This window comes from Ornithodoros turicata, chromosome 2, assembly GCF_037126465.1.
Source record: "Ornithodoros turicata isolate Travis chromosome 2, ASM3712646v1, whole genome shotgun sequence".
Lineage (NCBI taxonomy): Eukaryota > Metazoa > Arthropoda > Arachnida > Ixodida > Argasidae > Ornithodoros > Ornithodoros turicata.
This window is the reverse complement of record NC_088202.1, coordinates 55979386-55996728: the sequence shown is the minus strand read 5'-3', so window position 1 is coordinate 55996728 and position 17343 is coordinate 55979386. Positions and strand designations below refer to the sequence as shown.

The window sequence follows — 17343 nt, the reverse complement described above, 5'->3', positions numbered from 1 at the left end:
ATTAAACATATCCCCCCCCCCCCCCCCCCCCAGAGTCTGCCCTTTGGTGCTGAACACGTTTTCTTTGATTTGGATTCTGTTTTCTTCTGATATATGCTGACATTGTCGGAAAGTTCGAATTTCGGCGCACTATTTTGTACGTAACTTTCAAAAGTGACAATCTTGTGTTATACATACGTACGCTTAGCGCTCGTCAAAACGAATCGTTTGACTGATTTATTCTGCTGCGACACGCGGCAACGTCTTCAATGCGCCTTCAATGCCGTCGTGCCTTCAATTGCGCGGCATAACCCGCGGCATAACCCCACATCATTGCCGGTGACGCGTGCATAATTTCATTTTATTGTATTTATCTTCTGTCGTAAAAAAAAATCATGAAAGGTTTTATCTGTTATCTATGCAACGGCACCTCACTCATCGCGATACCTTTTTGTTTGTGTTTTGACGTGAAACGTCTTTCCTTTCGGTAAGTAGGGGTACACATGCTAAAACAGCATGCAACGAAAACGTGAAAAAACGATAATAGAAGACGCTTAGCGGCATTTGTCCACCCATAGCTCATCAGTGCGTTTACCGATTAAGATGGTCAATGATCGCGTTCGGTATAACTCGTGGGTCACTAAATACACTTAAATAAAAATACCGAAATGTGTGCCCATCAAAAGTAATAGTTGATAATTTTCCGACTTCTTCGGCTATGGCGCCCCTCGACGGACCACTATGAGCCACAAACAGCGGGAAGAGGCCAAAAGGAAAGGAAAGGAGGCCTAGAGACCTCGACCATCACCAGCCACCTCGACTGAACGGTCACGGAAACGGAGGGAACTCGCCAGATTGAGGCAAGCGCAGGAGCCGCAGCCGTACACGAGTTCTGCGTGACCAAGCGGGTTGTCGCGGCCCAGAATACGACTTATTCTCTGGTATTATGGCCATCTATGTGTGGAGACGGAGACTGCGTTTACGCGCCATGTTTGAGTATAGCTGCCGGTGGTTTCGGTTTTCACCACAACGCCTATCGCCAACAACGCTGCATCCGGGGAGGTCGACCAGCAACTCCCCATTACTGCTCGTGCCACTGTGCACCCAAAAGGGCAAAATTGGCCCGAATACCGGGAAGGTAAATACTCAGTTCGCTATTATTGCCTCTAAAATAATTAAAAAGGCACGTGACACGTTCACGGTCAGAACATCCTTAGATTGAGGTTGTTTGGCGCGTCACAGGACGGCAGCTTCTTTCAGAAGTAGGTCTATACTAAACGGGAGCTATACAGAGGACTTCATTCAAGTGCAGGAGTGTTGAATTTCCAGTGGAAGCGTGCTGCCAGACCAGCATTTAGAAGATGATTGGGAAAATGAGCATTGTGCACTGTCTCTCTTAGTGGTGCATCTCCGTTTGGGACATTGTTACTGCATGTAATTGCTTTTAAAAAGGAGCTGACCAAGCGGATAATCAAGTACGACACAGCAGATTTCAGAGCAAAACCAATGTGCTCCTTCTGGTTTGCCGTTGCCTTTTCATCATAAAGAAAACGGCATCACATGCGAGGAAATCGTCAAATCATCACAGAAAGTCTGGTTTTCTGTGTCTCCAAGAAAGGGGCTCTTCCTCTTTCTTTGTGTGAACTGTCAGCCCTACGTAACTTCCGTCTCAAAAAGTATGTATCCGTTCACCTTTTGTTGAGTTTCTGGTACCAAACAGCTACATGTGCGAGTATCAAAGTACATCCGATATTTTTCTGAAGGTACACAAAAATGTGTCTAGTCACAGGTGCTCAAATGCTCTTTTATTCAATTACTGAACAGGACCAGCAACTAAGCAGAGAGTTCTGTAGTAAGATCATGCATCGCCACTCCATGCGCTACAAAAACGCCCATATAGGGACCCGCTACGTAACTGCGTAACACGTCGCATCAAAACACTGCTGTAACTTCGGGCAAGTAGTTGAGTATTCACATGTATAAAAGCGACAGAGTCCAAAAGTGCGCATTTCGACGTGACATTCAGTCACGATGTTGCAGCTACGCCGAGCGTGCTTATCCGATGCTGTTTACCCATTGTAGAAGACAATAACGCCCTTTGGTGCTGAACACGTTTTCTTTGACAACTGTTGACAGTTGTCCGACTCGGGCTCGGACAGTTGTCCGACAGACTCGGACAACTGTTGACAGTTGTCCGAAAGAAACGTTAGGTATAACGTTAGGTTCGTGAGCTCGGCTGTGCACTCTTCTAGCTCGCTTGCCATCCTAAAAAGGTGGAATCGCAAGTTTCCGGACTCTCCAGCTGGTCCCGTTACAGGAAATCGCATATAGCACGACCGCCCGAATACTCAAAGACGGCGCCGCCGCCACGAGATGGCAGCACTTATGAATAAGGCGTATTGAGCCTGCCGAGTCACATGTACCCCCAATGGAGGTATAGCCCGTCAGTGGCCACCCTGGGTAGCCAGGTTGGACCCAACTGCCCGAGTGCGGAACCGCAACCGGAGCATTTTGAAGGTGCGCACGAGTACCGTAGGCGATGGCAGTTGGTCAAAGCTCGCTTTAGAACTGTGTTCGTGGACAATGACGCCCCAATGGCCACATGACGGACAAAGACGGACAATGGCCACAAGTGTGACGTGTGCAATCAATTGTGGTTCCAGAAGGACTTGAAGGCCGCGACTGCCCCCTATGGCCGGTTCTTGGAGAGCGCATTCCCTGGCGAAGACACGGCTAGATTCATGCTTTGCCGCAACTGCTAGACGTGCGCAGTCACAAGCGGGTGCCCTCGCTGAGCAGGAGTAACGGGTACAGGTACCCGTTACACCCCACCCATCTGCCCAAATTGAGCCCAATCGTGGAGCGGCTGGTGTCCCCGAGGCTGCCGTACATGCAGATACGCCGATTGCGACGCGCTGGCCAGTACGGAATCGTTGGCCAGGTTATAAACGTTCCTGTCGACGTTAGCAATATGATGCAGACCCTAACGCGTCAGTTGGACGACGTCTATATGCCGTACACAAAGAGGGTCATCATGCTAAGTCATCGTTGTTGAGCGGCTCCGTACGGAAATCCACAGGGAACGCGTGGCTGCGATACTTTGTTGATAAGCCGTCAGGCTTGTTAGAGTTACTTTTCAAAAGTAACTAACAGGAGTTACTGACAGGAAAAAATACTGAGATACAGTTACAAATACCTTAGAAAAGTCCCGAGTACGGGTGGAGTTACTTTTTGCAATTCTGTACGCAGACCATATCTTTCGCCTTTGGCTCATAATAGGTGTCACTCTCTAGAGCCACAGAGACATCCCTTCTTGGGTAATCGTACGTAATTGCAGGCAAAACATTGAAAGGAACGCCTAAACTGGGGGTAACCGAGACAGGGACAAAAAACGGCTCACTGAGCAACAAATAAACATTTTAATTGCCAAAAAATATCTCTGAGTTTCGCATAGCCATCAGATCCATGGGCTGAATATCTTATACCCCGACTAGTTCTCTGTGAGACTGCGATTCTGGTGGGTAAATTATATGAAATATATACAATGAATACAGTACATCACACAAGCAAAAAATGTGCAGCACTGCACTATCTACGCTCTGCAAACACAACACAGCACTGAAGTATAAAGTGCCTCAACGCCTCAACAGTGCCTGTACTCGCGCACTTGTTTGAAAATCACGCAATTGGTTCACATTGCGCATTCATCACACTTGGTACTTCTTGTTCGCATGCAGTCGCACAGTCATCTCAAAGTTTTTGTCCGTCATCCGAGTAGCCAAGACAGTGGCGAGGAACAAGGAATATCACGTGCGAGTGCGAGGGCGTGAGCACGTGCAGCAAGGGTCAATTATCATGTATCCAACTCGACATAAAAAGGCGTACCGCCCCCCCCCCCCCCGCCTCTGTTGGAATCAGAAGCGATAAACCTATCATTCGTGGCAATGGTTGGCGCAGAGCGCGCTATGCGGCGAAGTTCAGTTTTTAGAGTGCACAGTGTACCTGGAAGACCAATGGGACATCGCGTACGACACGTACCTTGACATGATACGCTTGTCAACGACCGCAACGACCGACCGCCCCTGCAATGACCCTGCAACGACCGACCGTCTACTTCATGCGGGGCACGTCGCAGACAACACCTCCAACCTGTGGATAGCTCTACGCTGCAATCCAACATGGAATTGCAACTGATACTCGACTCGTACTCGTGCGCCGCCTACGTGGTCGATTACGTCAACAAATCGAACCGGGCATTAGCCATCTATACCGCAAACTGCTAGAGCTGCACGAGCGTGATCCCCAGGCCGGCTACACGGATCGCAACCGCTACCTACAGACGTACGAAGCGCGCGAGCAGGAGATAGTGAAGTCGAGGCAAGAATTCGAGGTCGACATCGACACGGGCGAGCTCACGGAGCTGGTTGCCACGCTGTGCGCGATGAACGGCGGGACGGCCATCGATCACACCACGGACGGCCCACACAGTAAATTTTTTTACGCCCTTCCCGGTGTGAAAAGGGTGTACTATGAGGACACACCCGAATTAAACTTATACTACACTCAACTAAGCACCCGTGTTGGTGTAAAAGGGGTGTAATGTACCAATACACCCCGATCACACTTATGTTACACACCATGCTAAATTTTGGAACACTCATGTCAGTGCAACAGGGGTGTATGCCGCACAATGCTCAAAGCACCTGTAGTTTTCTTTTTCATTGTGATAATCTTTGCAACATATATACTGTATACTATAACTTCTTATGTGTGTGTATGGATAACTTGGTACATACAGATGGATGCGAGAAGATATAGACCATAAGTAACGGAGAGACTTGGGAAGCCGTATAAGGATTAACAACGATTGCTACTTTTATTGCATTAACAGAATTAAATGGGAATTATGGGAATTACTAGAAACAGATATACAGTCTTATTGCCAACTGTAGGACATCTGTAGTCAAAATTAGGGGTCGACGTTTTGGCAGTCAGCGCTGCCTTCAGCAGGACTAAACTTGAAAATTGGTGACAGGGGCTTGACCCCCTGGCTGGAAGGTTTACTGGCGCGGGTGACACTGAATTAAAATACATATGTGTATGTAAGTAAAAGGCTAATTACTGTGAGTGATTGTGAAATTAATATACGAAAAGAAAAAGTAGAAGGAAAGAAAGATTATGAACAGTTAGGAACAAACAAGGGAAGTTCGACAGCAGCAGCCTTCAACTGGGCTTGCAAATGTCGAAGACAGGCTACTGTTGAAGTGTCGACTTGGTTAAAGCGGAAGCACTTGGCTTAGCTAGCAAAGCCTTTCTAAGCTCTTGGAGTGCACAGCTAGCTAAACTCTAAGAGACCAGTTCCCGTGGCATAGGGGTTAAGATCATCGCTTTCCACGCCGGTGGCACGGGTTCGAATCCTGTCACCGTCCGGGTTTTCCGAAAACTTACCCAACGAATGTCAGTTCCCCCGCAAGTCGGCCCAGGACGCACACTAGCCCCCCTGTTCCCCACTCCTTCCTTCTGTCCACGCCTGTACGCCACTCATGGCCACAGTTGCTTCGCGGCGCTAACACGGAAATAAAAAAGCTCTAAGAGTCTAGATAGTTAAGATGTTCACACTTGCAAATGCAAGCTGCAGTGGAACTAGTGTTCCGTGAATTTCGGGAGCAAGCATTTTTTTTCGTTTTTGGGGTCAATACACCCAATAAACACCCGTCTTTGGGGTGTAACATGTGACACCCCTGTTACACCCATTATTGAGGTGTAGCATTTACACCCATAAGGGTGTGAGTTATCTAACACTCATTTTACACTCATAGGGGCGTAAATAAATTTACTGTGCACAGCTGGGCGCACAAGCCCTGCACGGCCAGAAGCAAAACAACCATGAGATCGAGCAAATCAGCCACGGCATAAGCGCCGTGCGCGATAGAGACGCGATAATGTGCAAGGAGGAATGCTGCGCCATGATGCGCCGCAGTAACCCCGAGCAGCGCGAGATAGTATTGGAAGCCATACATCGTCTACACCTGACGCCAGGGAGCGAGCAGGTCACGCGAATCCAGATCATCTTCACCGGCCCGGCGGCCAGCGGCGAGTCCTACACGATACGCATAGTGATGGACTCGTACAACTGATTCACAGTCGCCATGGACGGGCGACCGTCGCAGCGTACCGCATGGAGCGTATTTTACAACCGCAATGGGCCCAGCGTTGTCTCTGCCGAACCGCGCGGAACGTGAGCAGAGCTCTTCCAGCCCCATGCGACGGATTCTCGGTCGGCGTGGCTGGCATGGTGATGCGTCGGCTGCCTGCTGTGGACGCAGTAGCTACATGTAGGTACATACTAGTTGCATTGTAGTTATGCTGATGAAAACACGCAATGGCATCCGTTTCTACTTTCGTAAAACTTCGAGCAGTCAAGATGCGCGCCCTCTTTTGTGCACCCGTGCGCCCCCAGGCGCTTCTGGCTTCGCCTGGTTCCAGCTGGTCAAGTTGTTGCTGGTCATGCTGCCAGTTGCTTGATTTGATTTGCAATATTAACGTTTGCTTCGTGGTGTGTCAGTATATGACTGTCAGTATATAATCTTTGATATTTTGTACCACTCGTGGCACGGAGCTTGTTCGCACTTAATTACACGATGCACCATGGTTCGATCGCTTATGTATTGATTTGTCTGATGATTATGCTTGATCTCTTCTTATTCTTGATGCCTCCACTGGAAGCTAATAGATCTTTAGAGCTTTATTGCAATTTCTGAAGAGCACTGGCCTGGCCACAAAGCTCTGAAATGCTTTCTTTTTTATGGAATAGCATGCCGACCTTGGTCCTTCTAATAAAAGTATATCCCCCCTCGCCTAATAGATATCACGCAGTCGCCGGCGCATTGGCAGCGACAATGGCACCGATAATCAGGTGGTGGTGGTTGTGTACTAATTCAGAGCGGTTTGCCTGACGGCTTGCTGCTCGGTGCTTCCCAGACAGTACAGCTGGCACCAGGATTTGAACCCGGGAGAGCCAATTCATTCTGCGCAGCTCCCCAATAACTTTTTCCATCATATATTTTCGTTGTTTCGATACAAAAAGCGAAATAGAAAATGTCACAAAATCCTGGCAAACGATGTTAATTAAGCAAATTGTATGTTTTACTGCAATATACAGATTTTTACGGAAATCTCCATACTTTTTAACAAGTGATCTCCATACTTTACCTTCGACGGGTGTGGCAGCACTTGGTCTGCGACTTCTGCTTATATAAGCGCAATAAAACACGTACATGGCCATCAAGGACTGGGATAGGAGTGCTACCTTAACGAAATACCATGTATGGAAAATAAAAACAGTGGTGTATAACTCAGCCTCAACAGCTGCGATCAAATTTAGCATTACAGACTATCATAATCGTCCACTGATTTTTTCTTTTCTTTTTTTTTTTTGGGGGGGGGGAGGGGACTGTTTATGGAAGTACCCGAATTTGTCGTGTGACAAATTCAATCTTTCCGTATTTTTTTTTTGTCAATATCAACATCAACATCAGCTTTCGTCTCAGGCCCTTTTCACGCTAACGTTTTTCTCGGCTGTGTGTCGACCATTGGAACCTGCCTTTAGGTTTCAATAGACCTTTCCCTGTTTGCCAACAAGTGACGTCATAGTGTTCGACAGCGCCACCAGTTTGGTAGAGTTGAACTATGCTCGGAGCTAGGGGCGAACAAGGTCGCGCCCGAAAGCCATGGTCTTGGGGGGGATTACGATGGTCCCTGAAAGGGACGCGACCTTCGGTCTTACTTTTCTTTCAATAGGAGGCAGCGAACAAGTGCCCATTTGTGGAACCCAGCCTTCCCCTTCGTTTCGGTTTCAGTCTGTCTACCAACGTCATGATGACGTTTCTCGGGTAGAGGTTTATTGGACTATTCTGGAACTGTGGACTGGACTATTGGAACCTGTGTATGCAATAAGGGAATGAGTCGGCTTATCTCCCTTTGAGTATTTTTGTTGCATCTGCATACCAGTATGCACCTACTAAAGCAAATTTAGGACCGTATTGCAGTTTATTGGCCCGCTACAGGAGGGTAAGAACCGAGAAATGTATGTGTATCAATGGGGACCGATAATCAGGTCAAGCACCTTTTCTAATACACCCATACAAATGGTGTAGCTTAACTTTTACTACGATGGGGAAATGAACTTCCACTCGAGTTCCACTCGAAAAACACGTACTTCTTACCTCACGTGACGGTTTTGGCAGTGCTATACTACGCGTTGTAATAAAAAAAGAAAAGAAAATAACGTGCGCACTAAACTAATAAGTAATATTATGCTGGTCATCGAGGAGAGTATTTTCAAGATTGTGCTCGTTTAGCAGCACGATAAGCCCGATTCAGGCTACTGCGCTACACAGAGAGGTGACTTCACCCCACCTGGCATCACCATTGTTTAGCCATTGTTGTTGTTGTTGTTTTTCTGCACGATAACCCTATGGTGGTGGTGCTAATGAAAGAGCTCGCCGTTGTCGGCCTCACAGATGTGGGCAACGTCACTACTAACGAATAACCCTGTGCATGCGGTGTTAAATAAAAAAAGAAAAAAGAAGAAGGGATATGTCATGCTCCTGGACTTTGTTCAATTTCTGCTAAGTCGCATACCCCAAAAACGACGCTAACAGGATCCGCATGTATGTTGCACATTTTGCACTGATTTGCATATTATTCGAGGAAACCCAGCTGCAATTTACTTTACCAAATATTCTCGGTTTGGGATTTATCGACTTATCCGCTTATTGCCCCTTACCCCGTTAGGTTCAATTGCTGAAGCAAACGGACGACAGATACGGTAGTGCGAACCCGGCCTTAAATGAAGTGGACCTGAAGAATTTGAAAACGGTGGCATAGACAGAGGTGGGGGTTTCAAATCCCTCCCGAAATGATAGCTTTTGTAGCGCGTTTGGGAAAGGGAGAAAAGGTAAATACAATCCCCATGTAATTTTCTGGCTACGCTGCTGATTGATTAAATTACATCGGATTGACATAACGTGAGAAAGCAGAATTAAAAGTTAGACGTTCCGGTACGGACATCATCAGCAGCGCATGAAACGAAACGTTGTTCGAGCCCTGTCAAAGAACCAAAACAAAACGGTACCGGTTGAACACGGGCTAAAACAGGATATTATTAATGCGTTAGGATTAGAAGAGGGAAAAACGGCGGTGTCGATCTGCGGAGAGACGTGCAGACGGTATAGCGCGCGCCGAGCGGAGGAGGAGGTTGGCGGCGTGAAAGATGCGCGGGCAAGTCTGAGCGTGCGGGTGTGTGTGGGGAAGCTTGAAGTATAAAATGAATTGCGAACCAAGTACGAGTGCCGGGCCAACTAGGCGACAAAAGAAAACAGGATGCGATCGACGGCGACTTGCTGCCGAGACTGAAGAGCAACGTAAGCAGAAGAAGGAATCAAAGGAACGAGGCAAAAGAGAAAACAGGAAGCGAAAGAAGGAACCAAAGAAAAGAAGCAAAAGGGAAAGGAAGAAGCAAAAGAAGGAACTAAAGGCTTATGCTAACGCATTTGCAAAGGATCCACCAATGGATCTTCCTAAATTTTTAAATTTCGATAATTTAACGACGTTGGCACACGAACATGGATGGAGGGGTGAGAAAATTTTCGTAATTGTGCGACATTGATACTGAACAGTGGCGTAGCCACGGGGGGGCTAGGGGGGGCTCGAGCCCCTCCTACCTGCCACGACGGGCCCACGCAAATCGCGGAAAACCGAGGAGAAAATAATACATGGGGGGGTTGGGGGGTGGGGGGCAGAGTGACGATCGCGAAAGTTCTTACAGTTCATGGCGTCTATCTAATCGGCACTCTTGAATGGTTTTCAAAGTATGAGCTTTTCAAAATCCTTCCGATCTCGTGACACCGCCTCATTGGACATCACTGCGTAATCGTATTGTGAACGCCCAAATCAAGCCCTTTCACCATCACCACCACCACCACCACGCCCAAATCAATTACCGCATTTTACGGTGTGCACAAGTATTGTGTGTTGTCGCACCCAGGATCAGCAGGGGGGGGGGGAGTTTTCGTATGGAGCCCCCCCCTACCTTGGCGGTCTGGCTACGCCACTGATACTGAAGGTTAGTACGTGCAACAGCCACAAAGGGGCCTTTCCCTGAATGCTGCAGGGACACCATTAGGATTTACCGAGTATCAAGTGTATACAGGGTATGTTCTTTGACAGCGTTTTCTTCATGTGCTGACGAGGATGATAACCGTGTAAGCATCAAAATGTCCAACTTTTAACTTTGTTGCATGCGGTACTGTAACCGCACCTGTAAAACATTACGAGGAAGAAGTGCAAAAAAAAAAAAGCTGATAAGTTTTGATTCCTCTCTGTTACACATCCGTTCCAGTGGTGCTCCTTTTCGGCCGGGGCTTTCTGCACTTGGGCGGGCCAATCAGGGCGAATACTCCTGCCTATACGTGAATCATTTGGCTTCTAAGACAGGCCAATCGGTTTGGTTTATTCCATTCTTCTTTTCGATCGGGTATACGTTTCATGTCAGCCGGGACGAAGGCGCTAGCATACCGCATCTTGTGAGCTGTTATGTTGCGCATACGGACCTATTTTTCTTCGAATAAACGTACCCCGTTGCCCCGGACACATAAGGTCGATGAGCAAATTAGAGTGGTGCAAGCGAGCTGGTGTACTGTACAGAGAGGTAACATTTCCTTGAGCTTGAGGAACACACCATACGAAGAGGGCAACAAAAGACTCATGGACATGTAAGACATGAGTCTTGTGTTGTCCTCTTCGTATTGTGTGTTCCTCAAACTCAAAGAAACGTTACCTCTTTCTACATGAGGTCGTTTTTGTGGGCACCTGAGACAGCAACGTTTCGCAAAAGAGGGATCAATGCGGTCTCTGCATATTCGTCGAGTGTCAGTTTTGCGCTGTTTTGTGCTACTTTCCTGATGCTGCTGATGAACCGCACGCCATTTATCTTAGTATGCCCTTCAATTCCTCTGAAACGCCAAGCATTAAACCGCCACATCTTTCATGAGCGCATATCCGGACTCAACTGACTGCCTCCGAGGGGCTCTCCTCTTTGGCTTATCATTTTCCTCGCGCTTTATCGGGCACGATTCCTTCCACTCAGTCGTATCTGGTGTGACGCCAAGATTCGACGAATCCCTGTCGAGTTGCTTGCTGGCGTAGGGTTGGGAGAATCACTCACGAATAACGCTGTCGGGATACTCCGTCGAAGGACGCGGAGCAAGGAAGTTGAACGTCCTGGACAATTTTCACGAGCACCTTCGACAGCTGCGGATAGATAAAAGCCAAAGCTCCTCTACAAGCACTGTCTCGGTGATGCAGATGCTAAACGGTAGGGCTGCGGTGGAAACAAAAACCAGGTAGGCACCACTTTGATGTTAGACGCCGATGTCTCCAGTCTCATAGTCACCAGAGAGGCTGCACGGTGATTACACAGTGTATTCGAAGTTGACAGCATCTTAACTGCGAATGAATACGAGGTAAGGCCTTCACATAACGCACTCGGTTAGTGATTGAGTTTTGGACTGGTTGTGATTTCACTATGCTTCCATTTTTAGCTGTCCCTTGACGATTCCATCTCGATGTTCACAGTTTTAAATTTAGCATGTACAGTGTTGGACAAAAGTTTACGGAATACGCTCCGGCGCATTCCTTCCTCAGAGTGACGCGCTAACAGCCAATGTGACCGTACGGACTTACAGACATGGGTCTATACGAGGTAACCCAGTCACCTGTTTGTGAGTTCATACTGTCACTCTGAAGAAGGCATGCGCCGGAGCGTGTTCCGTAAACTTTTGTCCAGCACTGTAACACGAGACGGTATACTGTGTCCAGTGATCGTTTACTGCATGAACACTGGTAAATCAATCACAAAGGTATTGCGTTTGGCTTTCATTACTCTGTTTGCTTCATTTGTTTCACTCAACAACTCGATGTATGCATCGAGTTGTTGAGAGAATGCACACGTGATATATACAGCTTTCTGTAGAATAAGAGGCAGCAACATAACGAGGTTTTATCCCTTGAGCATGAGGTGACGCTCTGCACGCAAAGCTGGCGGAATCCATAGCGAATGTTAGAGGCATTAAAGGCATGATGGCTGCACTGAGACTGCACGAGGGAAAAAGGGTACTTCTATGTATATTGTTCCTCTGATTCATACACGCAGCGCTTCATATTCATATTGAAGCGCTACGCTAACGCAATGCGCCTATGGAATAGAATTTTCAGTGCCTCTTCCATAATTCGTCTACAAGAGTCAACAATACAATTTTCGGTACAAAGTGCTTTATGGTTTCATCTGCATCAAATGCAATTCCCAGCGCGCCGGCGAATACGTATAAATAAATATGTATATTTCACATTTGAAATGACGAAAGTACAACAGAACTGGACATGTTCATGCTGCAGACATTGAAATGTACACACACCTCCCACGTGTGCACTGATACTGGAACTGCTGCATCTGGTCTGGTCCAGTTTGACTATCGGTCTTTGTCGCTTTCTGTCACTCGAGTATAAGGACAGCGTGCTCAGAGATAAACTATACAGCTGTTTCTGCACCCTCATGGAACGTTTACATAGCTAGCGGGGGCTAAATTTGTCACTGCAACGTATTTCCTGCGTCGAAATATTTTCTGTTTGAGAGTAACCTTGTTTTCCTCTGCTTGAGCCGTACAAATGGCGTTAAATTACCTTACGAGTTGGCAACTTTTTATGGTGAGTTCGACGGGCCGATTTGGGGCGGAGCACCCCATTAAATCAGTTACGGAATGATCGAGTCTGAATCCACCAGCAGAAAACAACTGCGCTCCAGATAAGAGCATGGCCGGAAGTGGTGCTGGCCGGAAGTCGTTGACCGCATGAGGAACCGCTGTTGCTCACTCACGCTGTTGAAGAACGGAGTTGACCGCTGTTGCTCGTTCTCTAGAGCAGCGAAAGAGATGACGGTGTTCTGTTGGAGCTCCGGTAGAATCCGACGTTTCTTGAAGGGGGTGCTGGAGGCAAGACATATCGCTCAATGACGGAGCGAGTTGATCTGAGAGGACCTGCGAAAAATGTGAATCCGCTCCGGGTCGACCACTGGTATACGGACCAGGGAGCAAGGAAAACCGCCCTAGGTCGACCAGTCGAATCACTTGAATAGGTAAAGATAATGCAGAAACCTCTTAAATCTGGTAAGACAGCTGATTTCTGATCTACAGCGTTTTTTCTATCGTCACTAGCGCTCGCGAACGCACCAGTGACTGATAATCAGGCACGGCGTCGCTCAGAGTCGCTAGCGCCAAACCTCCAATTTGAGGGTCCATGTATATTAAAGGAATCTGGTGGCTCGACTACGAATGCACTCCACTATTGGCACACAGGATGGAAACCTACTGTTAGGATCTCTCGACAGCGCTCTCGACTGAGGTGACGGTTTGGGATGCTTTCCAGCACGATCAGCTCTCTTCCATCACCGATGAGCAGAACTCACGTAGAGGACCGCCATCTCGTTACCAGTTTAGCCCCACCGACAGTGAACATTCCAGTAGAGTGAGCAACTCGGCCGTTCACCATCGTCGTTACGACATTTGTGACTGCTTTAAGGTCATTTGACGAATACTTCAAAATGTCATTGCTGAGTGCAGCGCGTGATGCTTCCCCCATGGTGAACTTGCTAAGCAGCGACGACTTAAGCTTCAACGACATTTCGGGTCCCGCTCTTGCGTCTTACATCTGTTAGTATACGCTATGGTCAAATCAGGTGCATCGCGCCGCCCGCTTAACGACGGTCGTCATCAGTACCCCACCATCGGCACGTCCATGACTTACACGCTCTATACTACCAGTAGCGGACCGCTGCTGTCGACGACTGAACCTATTCTTAGGCCAGAGAACCCCGGACCCAGCCCGGAACCTCTGCCCTAGAGCTCGTTGTTTTGACCCTTCATTGGAACAAGCGAGACTTGAGGGCCTGTTCTCACACATACTGTTAGACAAGTGTGGCAGTGCGGCCTGATTCCGAAGAACGACGTATCTCATAGGCTGCAACAGTTTAATGCAGTTTAATGCAGTTCGGTGACTGGGAGGGATGATGTCTTTCTATTTTTACCTTTTCATCTTTTCAGTTTTCTTTCTTCGTTCATTCATTTCATTTCCTTTGTGGGAGTAGCAGAATCCGTCAGGTGACGAATTCAATAGCTTTCGTTGTCTTCTATAATCAAACTCAAACAGTTTAATGCGTGCCGTTCTGGAAGAAGAAAGCTCGCGACAAATTAAGGACAAAAACGAAAACCCAAAATAACACCACACCACTGGTGGCAGTACATTACAACATAAATACTGACACTCCCCTTTAATGCACTGACACCATGTTCTTATGTCTCTTGATGCCAAGACGTACACTATGTTCAGCAGTCTTTCCGCCAGTGAGAGCCTTCGTAAGAATCTGCGGGGTTCTTTGACGACTCGATGTATCGCAGATACAATTTTCCCTCATCAGCCATTTCCCTAGGGAAGAAATACCTTAGATCGATGTGCTTGGTTCTTTCTGATGTGACTTGATTGACGGCGAGAGAAATCGCTCCCTGGTTGTCAACCAGCATGACCTGCGGCTCCTTCGCAAACTCTTTCGCCCCGATTTCATCGGTGAAATGGTGAAGCCACAATATGTCTTTTGCGGCATGACCCATTGCGAGGTATTCGGCTCCTGCTGTCGACAACGGAGTTGCCCGCTGGTTTTTACAGCTCCAGGAGATAGCTGCGCCTGCAAAAGTGATGACGTACCCGCTGAAAGATTTTCTATCTGTTCTGTCTCCTGCCCAGTCCGGGTCGCAGAAAGTTTCGATGCATTTTCCGGTTCTATGGTTAGTTGATGACCCTTTGTCTGCTTTAAGTAGCGAAGAATATGTTTGATGCCGTTCCAGTGTTCCTCGTTTGGACTCTCGTTGAGCTAGCTCATCACGAAGTGGCAAATGCCAAACCCGGTCTCGTTCCTCTTCTCTTGCTCACTCATCCCTCTTCCCGTGTAGCCAGGGTCAATGGCCTCCCAGCACCCCTTCTGTACAAGGGCGGCTCGTACACGTATAGCCCACAGGTGGGAGTTGTCGGACGACAACTTGGGAAGTTTAAACTCGTCCGAGATAGACATGTCGCAGCTAAAAAAATCGTGGACGTACTTCTCTACTTCTCGTGAAATGTACGCTCCTTCCAAGTGTTCACCGTACTCCGTACCTTTTGCCAGAAACTTCTTTCGGCAACGTCGCTGTGTTGAGCCCTTTTGCGTCCTAACTGCTTCAGTGGACTTAGGCGCCAACCATTCAGTAGCAGAGTCGATGTTGCTTGAACAAGGGTTCTTCAATGTATGTTGTCGCAGTTGTTGCAAAAATGACAGAAAATTCCACTCGGCGCTTTAGAAACATAGACAGGTAGTCGATGCGTCGTCCTGGGGCCATAACCTGCCCAGGACGCGGTTCCGCGTATTCCATAACTAAAAAGCTCAAGGGAAAGAACACCATGGCATGGCACGGCATATCAAGAGCTTTGCTCAGATCAAGGAAAACTCCAACTGCTAATTTCTTCAATCCAAAATCTTGAAGGACTTGTTATTTGACGCGACGTGATAGGGTTATCGCTTCTGATTCAAAGAGAGAGAAGAAGGTACGCCTTTTTATGTCAATTACCATATATACAAATTGATACCAAAAGGCGTACGCCGCCACTCTCTGTTCGAATCAGAAGCGATGACCCTGTCAGTTGTGGCAATGGTTTGCGCACAGCATGCTACGCAGTAAAGTTCTTTCGTAAATTTCTTGAGTGCGGCCAACAACGGCAAGCTACCTCGACCCCGCCCCCTCCCCCTCTTTCGTTACAGTGTAGCGCCCCCGTCAACTTTTCCAGCGTCTTTTTTTTTTGGGGGGGGGCGCTAAGTCTGCGTTAACCAATCGGGAGCTTCTTTCAGCGGTGACGTCGCGGAAGCCGGGGTTCATTTTGCTTATACGGTCACTCGAAGCAGCAAGGCGGGGAGTAGCCCGCCATACCGGAAGGCGACAACGACGATGTGAAAATGGCCACGAGTTTCGTCTGCCAATGCATGGCAATCACAGCATAATCGCAGCATCAAAAGTGTCACCCGCCATGGTGCTGGGAACACCCGACGCAGACAGTAAACAATCACGGTAGTGCCGGTGCATCACGTCGCAACGAGATTTCTCGTGACCAGAGCAGGATAGCGCTATGTGCTGGATTGTATGTGAGAACGGTAAGCGGAAAACAGCGCAGGTCTAGAGCGCTATTTTCTGGCGCTATAGAGCGAAGCGCTGTATATGGGAACTGGCCCTTAGGGTACTAAAGACAAAGAATTATCATTCAAGATGAGTGCTAGAAATTAAACAGCTCGTTAGTGTTCCACAGTCCTGCGTCGCGATCGCACCGACAGTAGGTTCGCAGTATTCTCTTCAGATCACAAAATCCCGAGATTTTTCCCGGATCCCAACACTAGTTACGACTGGAAAACTTCTGAAATCAACTTTGTAGATACGTGCTCCAAATTTCCAGTTCCATATTCTCTAAATCCTTGTTTACGCCATATTCTCTGCCTTACACACATTGCTCATTGAGAATAAATACAGCCATGGTTATGTTCTTTCTTTCTATTTCCTTCTCTTTAGAACCACAAGAGGTCATTAGGAAAGGCGCAACGGACATTGAGGGATGTTCATAAAAACGTTGTGCGTAGCAGTGCTACTCGGAGCTGTTCGCCACAACACCGGCGAAAAGTCTCCGTTTTCGCTTCGTCAAAAAATGCTCGCTCAGGAACAGCGAAGCAAGGCTCTACGTGAAGCGTGGTATAGGTGCAGTACAAGTGAACTTCCAGTACGGAAAGCGCATTTAGAAACTGTAAGAAGTGTCTCGAAGGGTGAAAGTACGTCGAAACAACGGAGAGAAGCTGAATCACGCAACCAAGCAGTTTACATCGCTGGAACACGTGGGACATGGAGATCTGGAGAGTTCTCCGTCCCTTGGAGACACTTCAGCGTGGCCTTGTGGTTGAGGCCTGAAGGAGGACAACCGCATCCGGCCTACGTCCTGGGTGAGTTCCAAGCGTGGATACTCTGATATTGATTGTTGTCTCACGCACAGTACGAGATTGGCGGCGCTTTGATTGCATTGAAGTATTAGGCAAGTATGTATTGTGCGACACATACAGTGATATCAAAGCAGCGCAAACAGTGCTTGAACAAAGGGCGCATCTAATGCAAAAATGCATGTGTCTTGTTGGGTCAAGGGTAGGTTGGTTGTCGGTGTGTGATTGCTGAGAATACAGCTTTCTTGATT

The 17343-nt window shown here is 47.8% G+C and overlaps 1 protein-coding gene across 3 annotated transcripts in view; it reads left to right on the top strand.

Annotated features, from left to right (window-relative positions):
• The first annotated feature begins 11152 nt into the window (after positions 1-11152).
• The window catches only part of LOC135385448 (pappalysin-1-like), a 36855-nt gene continuing 30664 nt past the window's right edge, over positions 11153-17343 (top strand). For all 3 annotated transcript variants that reach the window (XM_064614764.1, XM_064614763.1, XM_064614765.1), the window contains exons 1-2: positions 11153-11384; positions 16677-17098. In XM_064614764.1, the coding sequence (XP_064470834.1) occupies positions 16720-17098 (379 nt within the window). In that variant the 5' untranslated portion in view covers positions 11153-11384; positions 16677-16719. The remainder of the gene's footprint in view (positions 11385-16676; positions 17099-17343) is intronic.